The sequence below is a fragment of the Diorhabda sublineata genome, chromosome 2, assembly GCF_026230105.1.
Source record: "Diorhabda sublineata isolate icDioSubl1.1 chromosome 2, icDioSubl1.1, whole genome shotgun sequence".
Taxonomy (NCBI): domain Eukaryota; kingdom Metazoa; phylum Arthropoda; class Insecta; order Coleoptera; family Chrysomelidae; genus Diorhabda; species Diorhabda sublineata.
This window is the reverse complement of record NC_079475.1, coordinates 38,255,370-38,281,943: the sequence shown is the minus strand read 5'-3', so window position 1 is coordinate 38,281,943 and position 26,574 is coordinate 38,255,370. Positions and strand designations below refer to the sequence as shown.

Here is a 26,574-nt window from a genome sequence, read left to right as displayed (position 1 = left end):
CTCCTTCAAAAATTCAGTTGTTGTTCGATATTTTTGTTTACTATGACGTTTATTCTATTGTAGATTTTCTACTGAATCTCTGTTAGTAAAATTTAGAACAAAAACAACCAAAAAATCATTAATCGTCTGAATTTTTGCTTGCGGCTCATGTCTATTTAACGCAATTAGTTATTCACCGCGCGTTGCTCGACACATTTTGATACTAAGATGCAATTCTCTCGAAATCAGGTTTCTATGCTACAGCAGATTCAGGTCTGTCTGACTTTGTGGTGAATAATCGTTTTAGTTTCTTAGTTTCGACCCAACTCCTTCAAAAATTCAGTTGTTGTTCGATATTTTTGTTTACTATGACGTTTATTCTATTGTAGATTTTCTACTGAATCTCTGTTAGTAAAAATTAAAGTGAAATTTAGAACAAAAACAACAAAAAAATCATTAATCGTCTAAATTTGCTTGCGGCTCAAGTCTATTTAACGCAATTAGTTATTCACCGCGCGTTGCTCGACACATTTTGATACTAAGATGCAATTCTCTCGAAATCAGGTTTCTATGCTACAGCAGATTCAGGTCTGTCTGACTTTGTGGTGAATAATCGTTTTAGTTTCTTAGTTTCGACCCAACTCCTTCAAAAATTCAGTTGTTGTTCGATATTTTTGTTTACTATGACGTTTATTCTATTGTAGATTTTCTACTGAATCTCTGTTAGTAAAAATTAAAGTGAAATTTAGAACAAAAACAACAAAAAAATCATTAATCGTCTAAATTTGCTTGCGGCTCAAGTCTATTTAACGCAATTAGTTATTCACCTCGCGTTGCTCGACACATTTTGATACTAAGATGCAATTCTCTCGAAATCAGGTTTCTATGCTACAGCAGATTCAGGTCTGTCTGACTTTGTGGTGAATAATCGTTTTAGTTTCTTAGTTTCGACCCAACTCCTTCAAAAATTCAGTTGTTGTTCGATATTTTTGTTTACTATGACGTTTATTCTATTGTAGATTTTCTACTGAATCTCTGTTAGTAAAAATTAAAGTGAAATTTAGAACAAAAACAACAAAAAAATCATTAATCGTCTAAATTTGCTTGCGGCTCAAGTCTATTTAACGCAATTAGTTATTCACCGCGCGTTGCTCGACACATTTTGATACTAAGATGCAATTCTCTCGAAATCAGGTTTCTATGCTACAGCAGATTCAGGTCTGTCTGACTTTGTGGTGAATAATCGTTTTAGTTTCTTAGTTTCGACCCAACTCCTTCAAAAATTCAGTTGTTGTTCGATATTTTTGTTTACTATGACGTTTATTCTATTGTAGATTTTCTACTGAATCTCTGTTAGTAAAAATTAAAGTGAAATTTAGAACAAAAACAACAAAAAAATCATTAATCGTCTGAATTTGCTTGCGGCTCATGTCTATTTAACGCAATTAGTTATTCACCGCGCGTTGCTCGACACATTTTGATACTAAGATGCAATTATCTCGAAATCAGGTTTCTATGTTACAACAGATTCAGTTCTATCTGACTTTATGGTGAATAATCGTTTTAGTTTCTTAGTTTCGACCCAACTCCTTCAAAAATTCAGTTGTTGTTCGATATTTTTGTTTACTACGACGTTTATTCTATTGTAGATTTTCTACTGAATCTCTGTTAGTAAAATTTAGAACAAAAACAACAAAAAAATCATTAATCGTCTGAATTTGCTTGCGGCTCAAGTCTATTTAACGCAATTAGTTATTCACCGCGCGTTGCTCGACACATTTTGATACTAAGATGCAATTCTCTCGAAATCAGGTTTCTATGCTACAGCAGATTCAGGTCTGTCTGACTTTGTGGTGAATAATCGTTTTAGTTTCTTAGTTTCGACCCAACTCCTTCAAAAATTCAGTTGTTGTTCGATATTTTTGTTTACTATGACGTTTATTCTATTGTAGATTTTCTACTGAATCTCTGTTAGTAAAAATTAAAGTGAAATTTAGAACAAAATCAACAAAAAAATCATTAATCGTCTGAATTTGCTTGCGGCTCATGTCTATTTAACGCAATTAGTTATTCACCGCGCGTTGCTCGACACATTTTGATACTAAGATGCAATTCTCTCGAAATCAGGTTTCTATGTTACAACAGATTCAGTTCTATCTGACTTTATGGTGAATAATCGTTTTAGTTTCTTAGTTTCGACCCAACTCCTTCAAAAATTCAGTTGTTGTTCGATATTTTTGTTTACTACGACGTTTATTCTATTGTAGATTTTCTACTGAATCTCTGTTAGTAAAATTTAGAACAAAAACAACAAAAAAATCATTAATCGTCTGAATTTGCTTGCGGCTCAAGTCTATTTAACGCAATTAGTTATTCACCGCGCGTTGCTCGACACATTTTGATACTAAGATGCAATTCTCTCGAAATCAGGTTTCTATGCTACAGCAGATTCAGGTCTGTCTGACTTTGTGGTGAATAATCGTTTTAGTTTCTTAGTTTCGACCCAACTCCTTCAAAAATTCAGTTGTTGTTCGATATTTTTGTTTACTATGACGTTTATTCTATTGTAGATTTTCTACTGAATCTCTGTTAGTAAAAATTAAAGTGAAATTTAGAACAAAATCAACAAAAAAATCATTAATCGTCTGAATTTGCTTGCGGCTCATGTCTATTTAACGCAATTAGTTATTCACCGCGCGTTGCTCGACACATTTTGATACTAAGATGCAATTCTCTCGAAATCAGGTTTCTATGTTACAACAGATTCAGTTCTATCTGACTTTATGGTGAATAATCGTTTTAGTTTCTTAGTTTCGACCCAACTCCTTCAAAAATTCAGTTGTTGTTCGATATTTTTGTTTACTACGACGTTTATTCTATTGTAGATTTTCTACTGAATCTCTGTTAGTAAAATTTAGAACAAAAACAACAAAAAAATCATTAATCGTCTGAATTTGCTTGCGGCTCAAGTCTATTTAACGCAATTAGTTATTCACCGCGCGTTGCTCGACACATTTTGATACTAAGATGCAATTCTCTCGAAATCAGGTTTCTATGCTACAGCAGATTCAGGTCTGTCTGACTTTGTGGTGAATAATCGTTTTAGTTTCTTAGTTTCGACCCAACTCCTTCAAAAATTCAGTTGTTGTTCGATATTTTTGTTTACTATGACGTTTATTCTATTGTAGATTTTCTACTGAATCTCTGTTAGTAAAAATTAAAGTGAAATTTAGAACAAAATCAACAAAAAAATCATTAATCGTCTGAATTTGCTTGCGGCTCATGTCTATTTAACGCAATTAGTTATTCACCGCGCGTTGCTCGACACATTTTGATACTAAGATGCAATTCTCTCGAAATCAGGTTTCTATGTTACAACAGATTCAGTTCTATCTGACTTTATGGTGAATAATCGTTTTAGTTTCTTAGTTTCGACCCAACTCCTTCAAAAATTCAGTTGTTGTTCGATATTTTTGTTTACTACGACGTTTATTCTATTGTAGATTTTCTACTGAATCTCTGTTAGTAAAATTTAGAACAAAAACAACAAAAAAATCATTAATCGTCTGAATTTGCTTGCGGCTCAAGTCTATTTAACGCAATTAGTTATTCACCGCGCGTTGCTCGACACATTTTGATACTAAGATGCAATTCTCTCGAAATCAGGTTTCTATGCTACAGCAGATTCAGGTCTGTCTGACTTTGTGGTGAATAATCGTTTTAGTTTCTTAGTTTCGACCCAACTCCTTCAAAAATTCAGTTGTTGTTCGATATTTTTGTTTACTATGACGTTTATTCTATTGTAGATTTTCTACTGAATCTCTGTTAGTAAAAATTAAAGTGAAATTTAGAACAAAATCAACAAAAAAATCATTAATCGTCTGAATTTGCTTGCGGCTCATGTCTATTTAACGCAATTAGTTATTCACCGCGCGTTGCTCGACACATTTTGATACTAAGATGCAATTCTCTCGAAATCAGGTTTCTATGTTACAACAGATTCAGTTCTATCTGACTTTATGGTGAATAATCGTTTTAGTTTCTTAGTTTCGACCCAACTCCTTCAAAAATTCAGTTGTTGTTCGATATTTTTGTTTACTACGACGTTTATTCTATTGTAGATTTTCTACTGAATCTCTGTTAGTAAAATTTAGAACAAAAACAACAAAAAAATCATTAATCGTCTGAATTTGCTTGCGGCTCAAGTCTATTTAACGCAATTAGTTATTCACCGCGCGTTGCTCGACACATTTTGATACTAAGATGCAATTCTCTCGAAATCAGGTTTCTATGCTACAGCAGATTCAGGTCTGTCTGACTTTGTGGTGAATAATCGTTTTAGTTTCTTAGTTTCGACCCAACTCCTTCAAAAATTCAGTTGTTGTTCGATATTTTTGTTTACTACGACGTTTATTCTATTGTAGATTTTCTACTGAATCTCTGTTAGTAAAATTTAGAACAAAAACAACAAAAAAATCATTAATCGTCTGAATTTGCTTGCGGCTCAAGTCTATTTAACGCAATTAGTTATTCACCGCGCGTTGCTCGACACATTTTGATACTAAGATGCAATTCTCTCGAAATCAGGTTTCTATGCTACAACAGATTCAGTTCTATTACTATTTACACTACTACTACACCAACACTCACAATTACACTGTCTGACGCGCGTTTCGATAACCAAATTATCGTCTTCAAAGACTTAAGGTAAACAGTTAACCTCCCAACTTAGTTAAAATTACTGGTGTAATGATGTTGGAAACAAAAAGAAATCGCTTTACTCGGTAATTCACTATTCAGTAAATTTCTTTCATTAAATATTATCGTTTTCAATATATAATGAGATAACAGTTTTTTAAATCCTATTAGCGATGAATAAAATTTAAAATAAACGTATTTTCCACCGCTGTCAAATACCCTATCCTCTTCTTTCAACCAACTAATTTGTCATTCCCAACCCTTGGTGTTAAAATTGGCAACGCTGTGGTCGGTGTAGTGTAGAGTTGTTCGTTGTTCTATTACGAATGTTTCACAGCTGCGACACCGATTAGTGTTAAAAGTATTGTTGACAAATTCGATACATCGCTTGTAATATTTGGCATATAATATTGAGACAAAAAAAATTATTCGAATTAAACATTTCTCACATCTCTTACACTAATAAAAAAACAGTTTTAATAAATTATTAATCGACGTAATAGCAACTGCGTTTTGTAACGCTCTCGTATAGTATTTTAGCGGCAAATTAATTACAAATGACGTCACCGTTAATGCTTACACAGCATTTATTCAAAAAAATTTGTGTTTTGTAAATTTACGCGGTTCCTGATCTAATTTCTCGTTATGGTATTTAGCACAAAATATTTTTTCAGTGACCTTGTCTACAAACTACGTTAGTTGTTTCACCGGTTTTTTAAATGTTTTGGCATGATTGTTAAAATTAAGAATCTAATAAAGATGATAACCTCTATTTTTTATTTGTGAAATAATACGAGGTGTATTGCAAGTAAATAACGTAAATATAAACAACTTTCATGCACCGAACTACGTGACAATGAAGAACAGTATCCGACATATTGTGAAAAATGTAGCGCCCTCACAACTCAACTTGCACAATCAGCTAATGTACACGTGTAAATATGTCAACAATATAAATTTGTATCCTCGTTTTATTACATTCAGATAACATAACTTGTAATAATAGATTTAAATCGTAATTTTCGTTTAAAATAATATATTTAATAATTTGAAAATGGCGTTAATTTTTTATGTCCCTAACTTTACATAAAAATACCACAATAATTACCACGAGCCAATATGGATATTATTGAAAATTAGCAATTAGTTTGCCGTAAATTGCGCAGTACAATCTACAACATTGAACTTTCTACTTTAATGTGCTTCCGAGCTATCAAGAAATATTTTATAAAACACTTGAGGAACCTAAGGAACAAGTCATTTTATAGGGTTTGTATCAATTAATTTCAGACGTTTAGATGAAAAAAAAAATAACTAGTATACAAAAAATTGAGGTTAGAATCAACAGAAACATAACTATTGAACAAGAAGATTGTTTCTATACGAATTATTCAACCAATCTAATGCTTATATATAATTCTATATAAAATAGGCTTGTTTTAACATTTATTTTCATGATATTTTGTTACTAGAAGCAATTTTTACGGTTCTATAAACAGCTGTTAGTCTCTAGTTGCTAGATACTAACCTAATCGCTGACAAAAACACTGAACACGAATTTGCGTTTTTCTCAATAAAATGGCATCAACTTCAAAATGATTTAAAATATTGAAACGTTTCTTGCTCTCACAATCCAACAATATGATCGATAATCACCGTTTTTTATTTACAATAGTCCTAATTGGGGGTAACTGACGCTTATAAAATGTTACGTACTTGATTCACCACCTATCAGTTAACGTTAACAACAACTTCGTGAAAATGGACTCAAAAAGTGATAAAGCACTCAAGCGGTCACCCTATTACAACATATCCAGAGTCTGCGAGAAGTGACCAGTGGGCTGGTAACTTTTATCGAAGACGCGATTCCGGAAGAAAAATGTGCACAATTGAGAGTGTTGACTGATACATATCCAAGTCAAACAAGAGCTCAGAGAAACGCGACAAGAGGCTGGACAGTCAGAGGAAGACTTAAGCAGCCAAAAAGGCCTTCTTCCAAAGAACCCGTTAGTTGAACCTTCTCTTTTCATGGAAAAAGATTCGCCCAGTGTTGCATGAGAGGAAATGTGGCTTTTGAAGGAGGTTTCTGAATGATTTGTGTCTACATTTTTGGTTTTTATTGAAACTGGCGGTGAAGCGGGAGGATTAACGGAGAACTCAAACAAATAAGAAATTTTAGAGGATCACGTCGTTACCTATGCAAGTTTTATCAGTTAAAACTTCATTCTAATGCGGGCTAATGCCCGTCCACATACTGCAGGTTCCTTACTGCAGTATTTACATTGCCGCTATGAATTGGCCAGTGCGTAGCCCGGATTTAAATCCTATGGAGTCTTTATGGGATGAACTTGATGAAGTAAGGACTAGAAATCGAGTAAAGAAACTTATTTGATCCATAAAATAGGGAAAATAATATTATTTGACTCACCTACAGATCCAGCTGTGTCTTCGATACGGATACCCTCCAGGGGTTTGCGGTACAAGAAGATGATTTTCATCGGGAGGAGGAGGCTCCAGCCTCAATTCGGGTACTTTTAAATTTCGACTCATTATTGCAGTTGAGTTTTTTCGGCTGGGCGCATCGCTGTAATAGCGACGCGCCACAGCATCAAATCACTTCACTTAAAAGTTTCAATTAATTTTTTTTTGACATTTTATTCACTTGCGAAACACATTTTATAATATTTATGCCAATAGAAAGTTTGCACGTGTGGTTTTTATTGATATGTCACATTTTTACGAGTAAATCTGTGTATTGGCTAAGGATTAGTATTTTATTGCGGTTTTGTTGACAAGAGATTTGACATATTTCATTGGTTTAAAAAAGATATCAACAAAAAGTGATTTTTATAGATTATTAATACGACTTTTAAGAAATATTACACTTAGATTATACTTAAGTTATAGTTTTTAATTCATCAAGAAATTGGAATAATTCAAAATACGAGGGTTGCAGCTTAAGTTTTGAGATATGGCAACACTGAAGTGAATACGTCAAATCTGACATTACCGTCATAAAGTTTGACATTTTTAATGGCGAACGTACTCAGAACGTGATGTCATACGACTGCTGTTTGAGTTGTTTATAGATACCATGACTTTTGATGATGAACCACCGTGTTTCGCAGGTTTCTCAAATTCAATCATAGTCGCACTTCACTACAGGATGAATTTCGTGAAGGTCGTCCAAAATCGTGACTTTGAAGCGTCTATAAGATCGTAACCAGCGACGAACCATGGATCTAAGCATATGAACAACAACCGACTGTATGGTTCTTTCAAGACGAACCAAATTGAACAAAAGCTGTTAGAGCTCGAAGCAGATGGTTTTTTCGGAATAACTGGACATGTCGAACGGTTAATTGTCAACATTACGCAAGCATTTGTTTACCAGAACTTTACCAGACTCGACTTTATCCAAGGCGAAACTAATCATGCCAAGAGTTGGTACCTAAACAGATGTCGCGAAACCTGAGGAGGAAATTCCAAATGACCTGCAAGAGGGCATAATAGGACGCTATTGAAAGCGGCAGAATCGTTTGTTATTTTTTACTTTTATCATATCTTCCACCTCCCACAATTATATACTTAACATCCGTCTCTACACTATTTTTAAATCATATCTTCTACAATGTTCGGTTGAATTGAAATGTGTTGTATTTTTCCAATAGTATAAATTTGTTTATTGCATTTTAATGCGACCGCGATCGTTCCTAATTTAATTTAAACAAATTTATTTATACAAACAATATCTATGTTACGTACAACTCTATCAATTTCCATTAAGAAACAATTATTATTCGTAAAATATGGCCACTTAATAGAATTTATTAAAATTCAACAAGTTTTCAAGGTGACAGGGTTCAGATTTAGAGATTATTTGCATTTGGTTGGTAAATACGAGGAAAGTTCAAGAATTTATGTGTTATCGTGATAAAACGAGTTTAAAAAAAGACTTGGAGTTTGATATATCAATCGAGAAACAAAATAATAGTGTGGAAACAGAAAATAATCCTAGGGGAATAAATCTGGCGAATGAGGTAGCAATTCAAACTTTAATTCATTAATTTTGGCCATCGTAATAACGGATGTGGGAGCTGGTGCATTCTTCTCAGTAAAATGCGGTCTTTTTTGATTGATTTCTTTGCTCAAACGTCGCAAAATACTCATCGTTGATGGTTTTTTTCTTTTTCGGGATAGTCAATGAGAATTATCTCACGTGCATCTCAAAAAACCGACGCCATGGCCTTCCCTACAAATGGAACGGTTTATGCCTTTTTTGGAGCTGGTTCTGCCTCGTCAGCCCATTGTTTTGATTGTTCTTTTGTTTCCGGGTGTAAAGTGTTGGACCCACGCTTCATCCATGGTTATGAATCGGCACAAAAATTTGGTTCAAACACTCGAAATCTATTCACGATGCTGTTTTTGTTTCTTAGAGATCGAACGCGGCACCCATCTTGCGTAGAGCTTTCTCATGTCCAAATTTTCGATTTATATGCGATGTATCGCACTTTTTGCAACGCTAACTATGTCTGCTAGCTCGCGCACTCTCAGTCGGCGTTCATCGAGTACCGCTTTGTGAATTTTTTCCAACATTTCTGTAGTCGTCACCTCATTTGGTCGTTTGCATTAAAAGTAACATAATTTGAGTCTGTTCAATTTCATTTTCCAATCGACTTTACGATTTGTAATCACAATTAATTCATAGAATCATAGGTCATTATGAGTAATGTGACTTGAAACGTCGGCCATATTGTCGTGATGGACAAGCAAAGTTTTTTTTTCATTTGTGTATGGAAAATTGATTATTACGAACGCTTTTCCCATTGGAATGATTACCTTTGACTTCAATTTATGTTTGTTCAAACCATTTTTACACTTAAAAAATAGTGTTAATTGACAAACAAAACTTTTATCTATGAAATTTTTGCAGATCTCTTTGAATGTTGGTACTACTGAAAAACGTAGTATTTGCAGCGTCATCTGTGTTATAAATAATCGAAAATACTACTACAAAACTACATGTTTAAATTGAAGCGTAAAAAATATTTAAATAATAGATTACGTGAAAAAATAAAAACATTTTGAAATAACCAGATAAGTTAAAGGTATCTATTACTTAGAATAATTAAAAGAAATGTAGAGAGGAAGGTCATGAGAATATAGACTATGATGAAATATGAGTTTATGAATTGTAAACAACGCTCAAGGCATGAATAATTGAAAAAAATGAACGTTTGAAATCAACAAAAACCAAATGAAAAATAACAAATTTTGTGACGATATTTGAATTGATTGATTTATTTACTAAAAAATGACTGCACAATGAGAAAAATCAATATTTTATCAATGAATAGAAAAAATGAAAAATATCTAAGCAAAATACAACGTTATAAATTTCATAATTTGTAATGTTCGACACATGGCATTATGTTACAAATACTTTTATAGCCTCCCTGTATAATATATGCATATTTCAAAAACCAGCACGTAACGTACCAATAAAATTGGAAGCATTAAACGTTATCTCACTTGTCAACAAAACCACTATATAGGGAAAAGTCATGAAACTGTCAAAATATGAATTTTGAAAAACCCGAACCCCATAAACTAGTTTATTTCACTATTGCATACCTAATACCATCAAATGTACATAATTTAGTTGTAGAATGACAAAAATTGAAGCGAGTTTATCGTCGAACACTCGATAAATAATAGCGCGATAAGAAACTTCACTTAACTAACTAATCCAAACTGTTATTTCTTTTATCACTAACCAAATACACAACCGCGGTTTGGGTAATATTGAATATACACAATATAATAACGAGAAATTTGTTAAATAAAAAAAAATTACACGCCGTCAACATGTACACGTGGTTGATTTGACAACAAAAAAAAATAAATACTGATTGGTGTTATAAACAGTCTGGTGTGGCGAACTGAATCCTTACACATTGTCCGTTCTATACCAACTATAGAGGTGGAAATAAACCATTTTTAAAAATACATATTTTATTAATAATTTCAAGACTTGACAATCAGAGTTTTATTAAAAACTTTGATAGAAATATGATTAATTGATAGTGCATTGAAACAAGTATATTTATTTGACTAAAATTAGTTTAATAATCAATTATTCTTTGAATTTGCGTATGTATTTAAATGTATGTATATTAAGTATAAAAATAAAATTAGTCACGTATTTATTAAATTTAGAATATATGAAGTTCTTTTAGCTATTGTTTGTTATTGTATTAGAAAGTATAATTTAATGTTTAATTAGAATGCTTATATCAAATTTATTTATTCTTACAAAGTTTTAAGGTTTTAATACTACGTTATCAAATCCCATCTCTATTCATTAACATTTATGTCGGATAGTAGCGAATAGTTCCGCATAGGAACGAATCTAAGCGCCTATGAAAAAGACAATAAAACGAAACGTTTAATAACAATAGTTAAATTAACTATTAATTACATCTGGGATGCGTAATTGGTCGTAAGTGTGACGTATTCATTTTTATAATTTGAAACCGTTCAAACGACTTTACGACTAATAAGCCGTGCGATGCGACGATTAAAATCGTTTAAAAGCAATTTGGACTGAATTATATGACGGAAATCAGTCTTAATACTTAGTAATGGATTCATCGGACAGTGATAATTATAAAGTCTTGAACAGAAATATGTTTTTATTTGAGATCTTTTAGAATACGTTATGTAAATAATGAACATTAGTCGTGAGAAAAATGTTTCTTCTTCTTTTTCTACATTATTATATTATCTTATATGTAAAATATTTGTATCTCCAAAAGAGTGTAGTAAATATTCTTCGTTCGTAAAATTTAATCAAATAAGCGTGTGTGTGCCCCACTCAACGTATACAAATAAATTTATTTAAGTGAAAGGATGTTCCAAAGTTGAAAAGTAAGGTTAGTTATCAATCATAATATTTAGTAAAGTGTTAAACAGAAGTATGTTTTTCTTTGAGATTTTTTAGAATACGTTATGTAAATAATGAACAATAGTCTTGAGAAAAAAGTTTCCTCATCTTTTTCTACATTTTTGTGGTATTAACTTTGTTTTTAATTAGTGCCTAAAACTATCAATTTTGTGAACGTGCAGACAGAAAAGCAGCTGACTGGTAATAAAATGAAACACTGTTTACTTATTTTCAACGATCAAATTGAATACTAGAAATAACTCATAATTGCATAAACTGTTTGATAATTAGTATATTACTAGATAAAAATTGAGATTTTACTCATCAAAAACTTAACCAAACAAACATATTGAAGTAATAATTGTTAGAAAATGAAGCGTTGGCGGGAAAGATAGATGTCTGTCAGGATGTATTTTTTAGTGGTTCACAATCTTATTTTTCTGTACACATATCTGTCTAGTGTTTAAGTCACATTTGGCCTAATCAAGAAAATATATAAATATATGTAGTAAATATTTTTCATTCGTAAAATTTAATCAAATAATAAGCACGTGTGTGGCCCACTTCGAATTCATTATTATCTCCCCTGTCTCAATTCCTAATATGGCATTCGCATTTATATTCAGATATTGATCCAAGAAGACCTTGTACTTTGTTTGTTTATGGATTTCACTTGTTGCTAACTCTACATCTTTGTCGAAATCACCCCTGCGCGAAGGTTGAGAATACACTCACTTTTTTATGGGTTAGCAATCGGAATTAGCATCCGATTCATCTGGATAACTGAATCCGAATGATAAAGAAGATGGAATCTTCGCCTACTTTTTATTCCATTTCAATTTGAATATATTTGCATCGATAGGTGCTGAATGGGAGTAATTGAGGGAATAGGACAGAGACGTAACGATTTATTTAAGATTGTATTCCCATTTTTAAAAAGTCATTTGGCTGCGGTTTATTAAATATATTATTTAAAAAATTTTTCATTTTGATTTTTACATCTCTGATATGCCGAATACAAAATTTTGATGTAGTGTATTTGCAAAATAAAACTGTCAAAATCTAGTAACGATTAGAATTTTTTGTTACAGCTGTTTTAGTAAAACAATTTCTTTCATAATTCCATAATAGCATAGGAAAATATTTTTCGAGCTGAAAGTTAGTCATTTATTCGTAATAAAGTGTTCAAAATAAATTTTTAATAGGTATTCACAATTTTTTCCGCCTCACATATACATGTGACGAAAACCACGATTTGGCACATATTCAAAAACAAAATAAACTCGATTCCACAAACAAACAGGAACATAATGCCACTATTACACTGGTTTCTAATAAAACTAAGCAATTGGTTACTCACTTCCTATTTATATTTTGATTGTATCCCCTTGAATTTGATAAATTATGAAAAATAACCAAAATCTAACAAACTAAAGATGAAATTAGTCAGCTATCAATTGAAGGTTAAGTTAATGCCAATTATCAAAATAAATTAACACAATTACATTCAATACGTTGTTTTTGATGGTGAAAAATTCAATTATCAAGAACCCATAGATGCTTTAAAATATTTCAACGTATACAGATAAATTTATTCAAGTGAAACGATGTTCCAAAGTTGAAAAGTAAAGTTAGTTATCAATCAGAATATTGGTTAAAAAGAATGTGAATAATGTTAAAGATAATAAGGTGTTTCATTACTTTCCATCCTGACGATATATCCATACTAATTTTTCTCTATTCTATTAAATTTTCTCATTATTGGCTTTTGTTTTGTCATTTCGCATACGTCTTCGTCATTCTTTCTTAACTCGCATATTGTGGATTTTTATTTTCACTTCCGTGTCAATCATTATTTGACCTAGTAAAATTTCGAAGGACAAAAGGTAAACAGTTTACCTTCAATCTAATACGATAACTGGGTTATCGAAACGCGCATCCGATAGTGTAATGGTGAGTGTTCCAACCAACGGTTCCAAAAATTCCAACTTAGAGACGTTTGACAGCTGTCGAATTACGAGAAACGATGAATAACATTCTCAGTCAATGCCTACTTGCTCAGCTGACTACAAATTATGAATTTGTTGTCTTCACATCGTGATGGTGAGTGTTCCAACCAACGGTTCCAAAAATTCCAAACTAAGAGACGTTTGACAGCTGTCGAATTACGAGAAACGATGAATAACATTCTCAGTCAATGCCTACTTGCTCAGCTGACTACAAATTATGAATTTGTTGTCTTCACATCGTGATGGTGAGTGTTCCAACCAACGGTTCCAAAAATTCCAAACTAAGAGACGTTTGACAGCTGTCGAATTACGAGAAACGATGAATAACATTCTCAGTCAACGCCTACTTGCTCAGCTGACTACAAATTATAAATTTGTTGTCTTCACATCGTGATGGTGAGTGTTCCAAACAACGGTTCCAAAAATTCCAAACTAAGAGACGTTTGACAGCTGTCGAATTACGAGAAACGATGAATAACATTCTCAGTCAATGCCTACTTGCTCAGCTGACTACAAATTATGAATTTGTTGTCTTCACATCGTGATGGTGAGTGTTCCAACCAACGGTTCCAAAAATTCCAAACTAAGAGACGTTTGACAGCTGTCGAATTACGAGAAACGATGAATAACATTCTCAGTCAACGCCTACTTGCTCAGCTGACTACAAATTATAAATTTGTTGTCTTCACATCGTGATGGTGAGTGTTCCAAACAACGGTTCCAAAAATTCCAAACTAAGAGACGTTTGACAGCTGTCGAATTACGAGAAACGATGAATAACATTCTCAGTCAACGCCTACTTGCTCAGCTGACTACAAATTATAAATTTTTTGTCTTCACATCCTTAGTTATGACAGTAGGTGATGTTTACAGTCACTGGCAAATCGTAAAGCTTGTCCAAGTGTTTGAACCTTACACGTGTCACTTCGAAGCCCTCACTAATGACGTGATTTACATCTTCTGGTCACCGGTGGTCGTGTTTCTTGCCTGTTTAAACGGAACATGCCGAAGTGTGTCTTAGTTTTTTTTCGTTTGTTACAACAAGAAGATGGACTTTTGAACCATCGTTAACTACTGTTCATCTTTTATTTTGATATATGTGGACCCAAATATTTGGATATCCGTTCCTGTACCATATCACTTCCTCCTTATAAAAATGTATCACTGATATGCGATAGATTAGGATCAATGTCTTTCCACTGAAATTATTCTAGACATACTGACGTCATTAAATTTTTTTGGAGCGCGGTTTCACACATTAATAATAAAATAAAATCGCAATAACAAGCAGTTGGGTATGGGGAGGAATATGAAGTGGGTCTAAGAAAACTGTACTGGTATAACAAGACGTCTGCAAAGGGAATGTGTAATGATGTGACGTCAAATAGACCCATTCGGAGCAGGGAAATGTATGCGGATGACCCCGTTCGAGAAGAGGAGTTCGTGATGCTGAGAAAATCGTTATGTATAATGAACTAGAGATAATCAAACTTCCAATTAAACTAGAAAAAACAAACATAAAAGTATTTGTTCCAAAATGGGTAGAAAAGTGAACAAAGAACAAAAAATGGTTAAGATACAATAAAAATCGAAAATATCGTTGCAAAGATTAGATCATTTTGTTATACTAAGAAAAATATGAACCTGGTAATAGAAATTAAAGGGTTGTTTTTGATCTAAGTGTATATTGGTAAGAGGTTACTGGATTTTCAAATAAATAGCGGCTCTTGAACACTTCAAATGAATCTATGACAATATCACGACACCAGAAAGTGTTGGAAAGATAAGGGAAGCGGTAGCTAGAAACCCAGGTTGATCAGCTAAATAAATTTTGTTTAAAGAATACATTTGTTGTTACTTCGTCTCTATACATTCGTTTACTTAATCTAAGAACATTACCAGATAGGTTATCTCAGATTTTGGCAAAGTTACTTGGTCTTCCAGATCTTCCAACGTATCCGTGCGCTGCTTTTTGTACCCCGCGTTGGGGGATTTCAAGAAAAAACGTGATCTTTGCATCCAAAACGACACACAAATAACTAAAATGTGGTTTGAAAAGCAAAAGGCACATGAATTGGTTGTAATTTCAAAATTACTTCAGTATTATTTCATTAAAAGTCGTCCATCTTCCGTATTCACCCTGTATAAAGTAACAAAGTGCAATAACAAATACCAAGAAGATAAAAAGCTTAGCTGGTCAAGAACTAGTACTACTACAAAAGTCGTAGATTCTTCACCAAGACAATGCGATGAATCATTCTTTTTTGAAAGGATTCTAGTGAAGTTCGGCCTGACAAACTGTTCTATATACTTTCCGGATCTTTTCTATTTCTACCCAAATCTAAATTAATACGAACAAATCCATTGAAAATGGACTTAGAGAACTGGAGGAGGCCGCGAAGCAAAACCATTTGTTTTCTCCACTAATTTGATGTTTTCTGGAGTAGCCAGGGGATCGGCGCTAATGACGTAGCTTAATTGCCGAGTCGCTACAGCGATTTTGGGCTAGCCCAATCGCCTCGGCGTTGCCAGCTTAATTACTTTTGTCACACACCGTATATTGTCGCTTCAATTAGTCAAATTTCCTAATTAACTTCGTGAATTATGGCCGTCTAAAAGAAAATTCGCCCTATATTTAATTAAATATGGTTTTTATTGACAAAGCCGTTAATTGGTATTTTACACGACCACCACCCCAAGATAATACCATCAAATAATACGGTTAGTATTCAACAAACGAGAACAAAACTTGAATAAATAAAAAAAAAAATTAGATGTATAATTTTGATTCGCGTACATTTTATTTTTAGATTTGTTATTTATGGCTACCGACGTTCACGTAGAAGGTCGCAAATAAAATGAAAAGTTTACCTGTCTAGGGAAATTTTGTCGTTTTGCGACACTTTATTTTATGCGTGACTTTATTGATTAGCAAATTGAGTCTAGTTCAATAAAAAATGGGCTCATTTTTCTTTTTAATCCAAGTGATCTATGTTATTAAAATAATTTTTTATTAAAGAAAAAATATCAAACTAAAACGATGAAAGGACTAACTTAAATTCGTATCTGGTGCACGATTTCTAGTCCGAACCAATCCATAAAGCCAATTTCGACATCCTGTGAATATGGAACCTGCAGTATGAATAAACGGAGCCCTTTTGATCGCCAGACCTATTAAATTGTTCTCTGAGAAGCCGTAGATAGGCTGCTCGGAGGATATTTTGGGGCTAGTAGTTGCCCTTTTTGGGTCAATGCTAGATGTCTTTAATCTTCTGACTTCCCAGCCACTCACAACCTCTTCTCGCGTGTCTCTGAGCTATTGTTGGACTTGAATACCATGGAGGAGCCGATGAAAGTTAACAGTTTCTTTGTAACAACTGTACACTGAGTCATGTTCAGCGCACTGGTCACTTCTATCTGAGTCTGGCCTTGTCGCAATTGCGTGATTGCTTGAACAGGTAGATGTGTATAGTTTGACGTTTGATGGCTGGTAGGTGCGGAGAACCATTCGGATCAGATCTTTTTTTGCCGAAAAAGGTTGTTAATGTTTTACCCGAGACAGCGAAAAAACACACATTAAGATGTCCAGACAACCAAGAAGACAAGGACTAACTCTTAACAGAAGACCTCCAGAATCTGTCATAAAACTCATGGCAGAAGAAGGAGTCTACGCGCGAAACTGCGACTCTAATGAGGATGAGGACTTGTCGAAGTGACAGGGGGTGTTGAAATGTATTTTTTCGCATCAATTCGTTGATTTATTTGGGAGTGGATGCTTAGAGGGACGGGCTTCATATTGTTGGACTGTGGACTTGCCATTTACTTGCGATTGGAGTGTCAAAACAAAACAAACAAATCCTGAAAACACCTAAATCTCACAGTAACAACTTTTTCTTGTTGTTTTCTTCTTCAAATTAGAGATTATTGTAATACGAAAAAGTTTCGGTATTATTTATCATTTGTTCAGAAAAGTTTTATAATTAAATAACTTTTTTCACACAGAAAGTTTTTAGAAACGGATTTTTCACATGCCTATTCTATCTTTATATTCCAAACAAATTTCCATTATAAAATTATTTATGATAATATGTGAAGTATTCGAAAAGAACTTGTATTATAAATATCGTGTCGGGAAGTTTTATACAATACTCACCAAACAGTATACTTACGTAAGAACACAAAAGTGTTCGTCAGTATAATTATAACATATGACTATAAAGATAAAACGCCATCTGGTTTCTGTAACAGTGATTTATTGGAAAAATGTATTTTATAATTAGCACCATCTCAATTATTACTTGAAATGATTAATATCTAGTAATTTAAAACACAAGTTGGATTATTTAGAATATTAGCTTACTTTTTCTTATAATCATATTGAATATTAATGTTTTATCTGATTACGAATTTATCGGGTATGTCAAAAGAACGTATTTATAAATATACATGTAAACAGAACGTATCTGTAATTATAAATGACAAAAGAACGTATCTACACATATAAATATAAAACATAAAGTATCTGTACTTATCAATGTCAAACGAACGTTTCTGTAATTGTAAGAGAACTTATCTGTTTTTACGTCAAAAAAACGTGTAGTTATACATAAAGATAGATGTAAAAATAACGTATCTGAAGTTAATACAGGACTATCTGTAAATATAGATATAAAACAGAACGTATCTGTAAATACAGATATTAAATAGAACGTACAAAAAAATGTCAAAAAATCGTATCTTTAAATATGCATTTTATTAGAACGAATCTGTAGTTATCAATATCACAACAACGAATCTTTAAATAAATATTTTAAGAGATTGTATCTGTAGTTATAAATGTTATGTCAAAAGAACGTATTTGCAGATGCAGATATAAAAAAGAACGTATCTGTCATTATCAATGTCAAAAGAACGTATCTATATATATACATTTTAAGAGACAATATTTGTAGTTGTAAATGTAATGTCAAAAGAATCTATTTGCATATATAGATGTAAACAGAACGTATTTGAAGTTATGAGTGTCAAAAGAACGGATCTGGAGATAAAGATGTAAAACACCGCCTATTTGTAGATATAGATATAAAACAAAACCTATCTACAGATTTACAGATATAAATAAAGAATGTATGTTTAGTTATAAATGTCAAATAAACGTATCTGTAAATGTACATTTTTTCAGAACGTATCTGTAGTTATACATGTTAAAATATTGTATCTGCAGATGTAAAAAGAACGTATCTGTAATTATAAATATCAAAAGAACGTATTTGCAGAAGTAGATGTAAAAAGAAGGTATTTGAAGTTGTGTCAAAACAACGGTTGTGAAGATATAGATATAAAACCAAACGTATCTATAGATATAGAACGTATGTGTAATTATGAATGTCAAAAGAACGTACTTGTAAACATAGATCTCAGGGGAAAGTATCTGTAGTTATAAATGTAATATCAAAAGAACGTATTTGCAGATGCAGATATAAAAAAGAGCGTATCTGTTATTAACAATGTCAAAAGAACGTATCTATAAATATACATTTTAAGAAACATTATTTGTAGTTGTAAATGTAATGTCAAAAGAATCTATTTGCATATATAGATGTAAAAAGAACGTATTTGAAGTTATGAGTGTCAAAAGAACGGATCTGGAGATAAAGATATAAAACAAAACCTATCTACAGATATAAATATAAATAAAGAACGTATGTATAGTAATAAATGTCAAATAAACGTATCTGTAAATATACATTTTTTCAAAACATATCTGTAGCTATACATGTTAAAAGAATGTATGTTCAGATGTAAAAAGAACGTATTTATAATTATCAATATCAAAAGAACGTATTTGTAGATATAAAAAGAACGTATCTGTAATTATGACTGTCAAATCTGATAATATGTAACATGCATTGTCGACAGCTCAAAGTTTGTTAAGGTAGTCGGTGAATGAAAACAAAGGATGTCATAATCTTTTGCAATTGATGTTTGTATTTTTGGTGCTTTCAGATGCTTCAAGTGACTACTGTTCATTTAGTTAACGAACTCATTGATTCAAGATTGCATGTACGTGTTTCATCGATATTCACAGGTTTTTAGAATCATTAGAGTATTTTTATTGCAAAAAACTATTTTAGCACTTGGTGATTGGTATTAAAATGTTATTTTGAATTTGAGTAAGTCGAGATTTTATTATTTCTCGCTACTTCCAACTTCCAAATTTATATCACCAGATATTCTCGACACAATTCTAAACGAGTTTCTTGTACCAATGTCGAGTGTACAAAATTGAATTTTTATTTTCTCTCACGAAATTGCTAGAATTCTAATCATCAAGGTTTATATGTTGCAAATTCAATCGACCCAAATTTAAATTGTAAAATATCTTTTTGAGAGTTTACATTGTATATGTTGATAATTTAAAGTTCTACTTTATTCACAGCATATAATTTTTTTGTTGCACGAAACTGTATTTTTGTTTGTTGACGTTAATTTTAATTTAAATATAGTTCTTCGTAATTCCCAACCGAGTTTCTAATTAGATATCATTGTTTGTGAAGTTTTTGAATTACAAAAGTAAATCTCGGTAGATTTTGGGATTTTAACTTGAGCAATTTTATATTGAAATGAGTTTGAATGTATTATAATACCAAAAGTTAATAATTAAATCATTGTATTTATTAAAATCTAACAATTACCGATATAAGGGTATAAATACGGGGGTTGGTACTTAAGGTTCAAGATAGACATATAAAAACAATAAAATATAAATGTCTAATCAAATGGTGGAGTATTATTACTATGGAACTAAACAACTATTTTTCAAAATAAGTCAAAACAGGTCAGAAGTAATTACCTGAAATGTCTTCAGATGGCGAATCAAGAAATACTAAAGGTCTACTAAAAAATTGAAAAATGGTGCGATTTGAAATTTATATATATAGAATATCAACCAAAAAGGTACTACCTACTTATTTTGAAAATTTAAAAACAATAGAAGCGTCAAATGTGTGGACAATATATTCAATGTTGAGATCTGAACTCACAGTGCACAAAAATTTCGATATGAAGAAGAAGATTCTATGCTTTTGGCTTGGCTGAAGAGACGGTTAGCAGGATACTTACTAGGGAACCTGTAGGAAGCCTAAACTGACGTTCCAACGAGAAGTAGACTTTTTTTAAAAATAAAATTCCAGAAAACAAAACACACGTTATTCGCTAACAAGGTTACTAGAATAATAGAAGGTTTATGACAATACCAAGATGCCAGCGTCTCTCCTAGTGGACTTAGCAGTGGACATTCTTAAAATAAAGCAACACGGTGAGTACAAACCCAACAGTGTAGTCGAAAGCTATGTTGAGAGTTAGCATTAGAAAATAAAATTTCAGAAAACATTCTGGGACAAACCCATACATGAAGATCTCACTGATTCAAATGAAATTAATATTAGACAAGAAGTTCAAAAGAATATTAACCCAGAAAATGGATTTCTTTTAAATACCTGTCTTTAATAATGTTAATTTCAATGTTTATAAATCTTGAAATACTATTAACTACTTTTCAGAAAAATATGACGTTTCCTAATGTCAAGGAGTGACTTAAAGTGTCACATTTGATTAAAAAAAATTATTAACCTCACAATTTATTTTTGATGGAAGCCAAACGAGGACTGTTCGGCAAATGACCCATCAATTCGATGGTTTGACAGTTCAAAAACGTTCTTGTTTGAACTGATAGTGTGTCGTGGTGGAGAATGATTCGTTCTTTGCGATTGGTTCGAACACTTGAAACAGAATTGATCGTTCTAAGTTGCTCTAATAGAACGGTGCCGTTGATATTTGATGTAACCTTAGGTTAAATATATTTTTTTCTATTTTCTGTTATTGATAGTCAATTTTTTTACAACTCTTATTCGTTTATGTTCCGTTTTACGTTCATAAACAGCTTTAGGTTGCTTTAATAACGTCCTTAATATTCCTTACCTGTTGATACGTACTCATTAAACATTCCTAACGTTATTTGTAACACGCCTAGATGTCGCGTGTATCTAACAAAACGCATAAACAGACATACTTTAAATAATGAAAATTTCAACAATTACCCAAGTCTATTTTTAGAATCATATTTGCTGACCTAGAATTTCAATAAGAACGCCTGTTACTTCAACGAAATTAAAAGCACTCGACCCAAGGGATGGAACCACATTGGCGCTACTTGCAATGGGGAAGATGTAAATGTAATATTTAACAATATTATAGAATTAATAAAAAATTGGAGTCGAAATGACTAAATCATTATCAAATCATAGAATATACATGGCAACGAGAGCCATTCATTTCATTAATAGAAGAAATCAAAAAAGATTTTAAAATGTAAAAGTTATAGATTTAACCCCAATTAAAATATTTGATTGAAGAAAATTGTTTTTGTTTACCTTTATTTCAGTCTCTAACACAACCTAACCTAACCTAACTTTTCAAAAATTACCTATTATATACTTTTTCCACAGAAACTCTTCTGCGCATGCGTCAATCATCACACACAGATAGATTTTGATGAGATCTATCGAACAAAGTTATCCATTGTTCGATATCTGTTAGACTTACTGAGATAATGGCCACTTCCGGTATCTCCGGAAGCAAATGTTTCCACAGAAAATAGATATGATTAATCGATTTTTCGTTGTATCAATAGTCTATGTATATAGTTTCATGTTGATCGTTGTGGGGTAGCTTATCAGTTGTGCCACCTCGTCATAAATTATAGAAAATTTTTCTTGTTAGAATAATATACAATATAAATAAATTGAAATCTTTTAATATACTAAATAATATGCATTTTTAGTCTTAATATATGCGCGTAGTCCATCATTTTTTTTAAACCCGTTCTTTCATAATTAATTTATTGATTATTAGTAAATAGGTATAAGGTAAACGTATAATTTATTTGGTCTATGAATATCTTAAGACCAAAGGTCACTAAATTTGTAGTATCATAAGGGAGTTTGAGTCTTTTCAACCAATGACGATTTATTAACTGACGACACGTGACAGGAACATTCTCGAAAGAATAATTCTAAACGTCAAGTAGATATTATCAGTTATGGATACTGTTCATCGATGTTTTCCTTACATCGATTGTAAGGTTTTTTTATGGAGGGTAGAGGAAAGGAGAACCATCTCTGTGCCATCAAATTCTTTACGTTAGGGAGGCGATATTATCGCATGAATGTAAATTTTAAATAAAGCGACGACTCATTTAAAATTTTTTAACACTGCATATTCAAATAAGACGGACGGAAAACTGAACTGAACGATCATATGACGTGACGTATATCTTTCAGAAAGTTTGTATACGCCGAAAGTAACTGAAATCTATTAAACTTTTTATATTTAACGTATCAGACCAAATAGATGTTATCAAGGTTATGTTTTGTATCGTACACAATTTCTTTTTAAAAGTTTCTGAAACAACCTTATATTTATTGTCCGAGGAGCAGCTGCCTTCATAATGAGAAAGCCTGTTATCTTTACAAATCTTAGATAACAATCTTTCAATTTTCTTGATTTAATGCCAGATTCTGAATAAGAATATGTAACTTGAAAACTGAGGTTAATTGATTTTTGATGTTTTATAGGTATCAAGTTAACAAGTTTCTATGTATTAAATAAAAAAATATCGATGTATACTCGATTTTGAAATCTTGACAAAAAATAAAAATTAATTCTAAGTATAGGTACTATACATCGAGTGTTTTAAATGCATGTTATGTATATCGTTCATTCCTAAGTATTATCGAATTATAAGTCAAAGGATACAAATAAATAAACCTCATTAATAACTAATATAGTTAAAAAAACTTTATTGTCACTATATATTACAACTTACCGAACATTAGCCAGCGTGTGCCTCCTATTCCTAAGATATCTGTTATGATGTTTCTGTAGATCGGCGATGGTGCCTTGTTCTGCCTGCATCTTGCCGCCGATAGATGGTGTCGTCGGCAGACCTGCCGATCCCTCCGAATATCTTGTCCTTTGTCCTTTTCGGCCGCTTATTATCGAATACGTTGGCGATGTGGATTGAACATTTGTCCTTTTAGTTGTCAATCTCCTAATTGAAAAGAAAAAAACGACAATATTGGTAAATAGTATAGGTTATTTTCGAAGTAGAAAAGAAGGTGAGAAATGGCTGGTGAATAGAATGAACGAGAGCTTTTTCTTGTATCGTTAGTTATAGTGAAAGAAGTTCGTTTTCGGAGAGATATCTTTGTTAATATCAGTTCGTTTTACATTCAAGCCAAGCGAATAAATACTGAATTACAAATTTTCTTACATATTTGATGAAAAAAAAAATCATTTTTTTTATCATTGTTTGCTAAATTTCGTTGTAGCGTTTGATATACCTCAGTGTTTGTTTCGTGTGTGATATTAAAATTTCACGTGCAAGCAGGTATGTTGCCAATAACCACTACAATTTCCGGGACAGTGTAAAAGCCACATCCCTCGGCACAATTATTTGATTATTTGTTTAAAATTCCAACCACGTATTCCATTCATACACGATCTTTAATAGTATCAAACATAATTTATTAATAATTTGATATAGAAAAAACATTGTTTACAGAATAGTTAATTAATCTCTAATCAATAAAGGGAGCTATACTTTTAATCACATTTATGGTTAGACTGAACAAACACGCGTGGTTGACATTTTCTTTTCTAATAATCTGTAATTCGATAACGGAATATTGTATTTCAGATTTATTCTTGTAGAGTATAAAATTAAAATCTATTCTGAGGAGCTAACACGTTTAATAATTAATGTAAACACATTGGACGTGATGTCAGGTGCTGAGTCAGGATTTTAGCGGGAACGTAAATATGATCGAGCACATAGATAAGCTACAATAGACAAAGTAAACGTTAAAAATTGGCGCGGCCTGTTATTGGCGTTTTTTAGAACTATGTTGTAATATTGATAGCTACGAGGGTATATCAAAAGTTAATACAAGGAGTATTATATTTGAAACGAAAAAATTTATGCTATTGTTAACATATAAACGTTTTATTTTTAATCATTTTTAATATATAACAGCTCGGGGCAAGTTTTATCTTACTCAATGCTCTTGTTTAGCTGTACTGTCCTAAATATGTACAGGGTGTGTGACATAAAAAAATTCTCATACGATTATTACGTATGTCCACGTAGTGTGTTTGACGTAATAACTAATTCTATACTACCATCTGAAGGGAGACAATCAGATACTCAATATACAACAACATTCTTCAGTGAAGTCAGTTTCAAAACTCCACTCCGTTGAAGTTGCTTGGAACAAGGTAAAAACAGATATCGACCGGAAGTGGTCATATTGGTGACGTTGACAAGAACTGTGTTGCCATTTGATGATGGTTCAGTGTTTTATGTCATATCGGGTTAGGTTAGGCGGTGGGTGGACTGAGTAGCCTAATGCTAATGTTGCCGGTCCCAAGCTCGGCAAAAATGGGAGGGTTGATGTGCCAAGCTAGCAGTCTTTCCCCAGAAAAGAGATAAATAGATCAAAGTCTCGGATATAGACGAAGATGATTCACACGAGGAAAAGATAAAGAAAATCTTGTATTGTCGAAAATTCAAATGTCACCAAGGAAGGAATCGCAAATTTTAGCAAAAACGAAAAGATTTCTTAGCGAATAGAACGTAACAAACATCAGAAGCTTACAACAGATACAAATTGATTAGGAATGGGATTAACTCACTAGTTAGGCAGATGAAAAGCGAAAAAATTGATGGGAGTCTTCTACAGCGCCCAAAAACAAATAAGTAGGATACTAAGACAACAGTGGAAAGAAATAACACCCTTCAAGAAGTCGACAAAGCCCTGAAGACCTGAAAAAACAGAAAAGAAAAGTATAGAATAGAGTCCATAATGAACTACTAAAGTACGGTGACCAACATCTCACAGAAGACACCAGTATAATTATAGTCATGTTTAAAAAAGGAAATAATCAGTAGTTGGCTAGATGCAACATTGAAACTTATACAAAATAAATTCGATCATAACACTAGAAGACAATCAGCAAGGATTCAGATCAGCAAGAGCCTACATAGTTGCAGTATTTATTCTACGACAACTAGTTGAGGAATCCAAAGAATATAATAAACCAGCATTCCTTTGCTTCATAGACCTTACAAAAGCCTATGACAGAGAAATCAAAATCCCGTGCTATACCGATGACGCCATGATATGTGCAGATAATGAAGATGATCTTCGAAGATTTTTAGATATCTTTAATCTGAAAGGAAAACGGTATATGATTATCTCGACTAAAAAAATTAGAACTAGAAGATAAAATAATATAACGGAGAATGAAGTACAAGCACCTTGAAGTTGACATAACCAGTTATGGAGACGTAGATGAACGAGGTAAGAGGACAAGTAGCTAGAATAAACAAGGTCACGGGATGTCTTCAGAACGTGAACGTGAAAGAACAAAAACCTTAAAACCTTAGACAAGAAACAAAGACACGAATTTACAAAGCTATAATCAGACCTTTAGATTAAACCAATCCTTGTCTTCATTTTGATTCTCCAGCATCTCTATTCTCTTAACAAAATTGTGTACAAGTGAAATAATGTCGTGTAACCCATGTAAGAGTCCCCAGACTTGAACGACGGGGCTTAGCTTCGACCAACACTGGGAAACCCTGCCCAGGCAAACCAATCACGGCCCAAGCCTGACTAAACTCTGGGTAGCCTGACCTTGGCTATCCTATATTCACCAAGGACTGGATTAAGCTATGACATCAGAATACAGTGCGGGATATTTGGTTAGATAGACTGACCTATTCTTTTTGATTTTGGCCACCTTCTTTTCTTGTTGTCCATATGTATTGTAGGTATATGAATATATTGGGTTTCTTTTAAGTTCAAATCTATAAATCTA

At 32.5% G+C, this 26,574-nt stretch overlaps 1 protein-coding gene across 15 annotated transcripts in view; it reads right to left on the bottom strand.

Moving 5' to 3' along the window:
- LOC130440507 (cAMP-specific 3',5'-cyclic phosphodiesterase) overlaps positions 1-26,574 on the bottom strand; it is a 266,092-nt gene that overhangs the window by 192,386 nt on the left and 47,132 nt on the right. For 9 of the 15 annotated variants that reach the window (XM_056773721.1, XM_056773722.1, XM_056773714.1 and 6 more), the window contains one exon: positions 23,519-23,743. In XM_056773721.1, the coding sequence (XP_056629699.1) occupies positions 23,519-23,607 (89 nt within the window). In that variant the 5' untranslated portion in view covers positions 23,608-23,743. Of the gene's footprint in view, positions 1-7,105; positions 7,437-10,176; positions 10,637-23,518; positions 23,744-26,574 lie in introns of those variants that run through there. The other 6 variants (XM_056773716.1, XM_056773705.1, XM_056773703.1 and 3 more) reach the window with 6 other exon arrangements.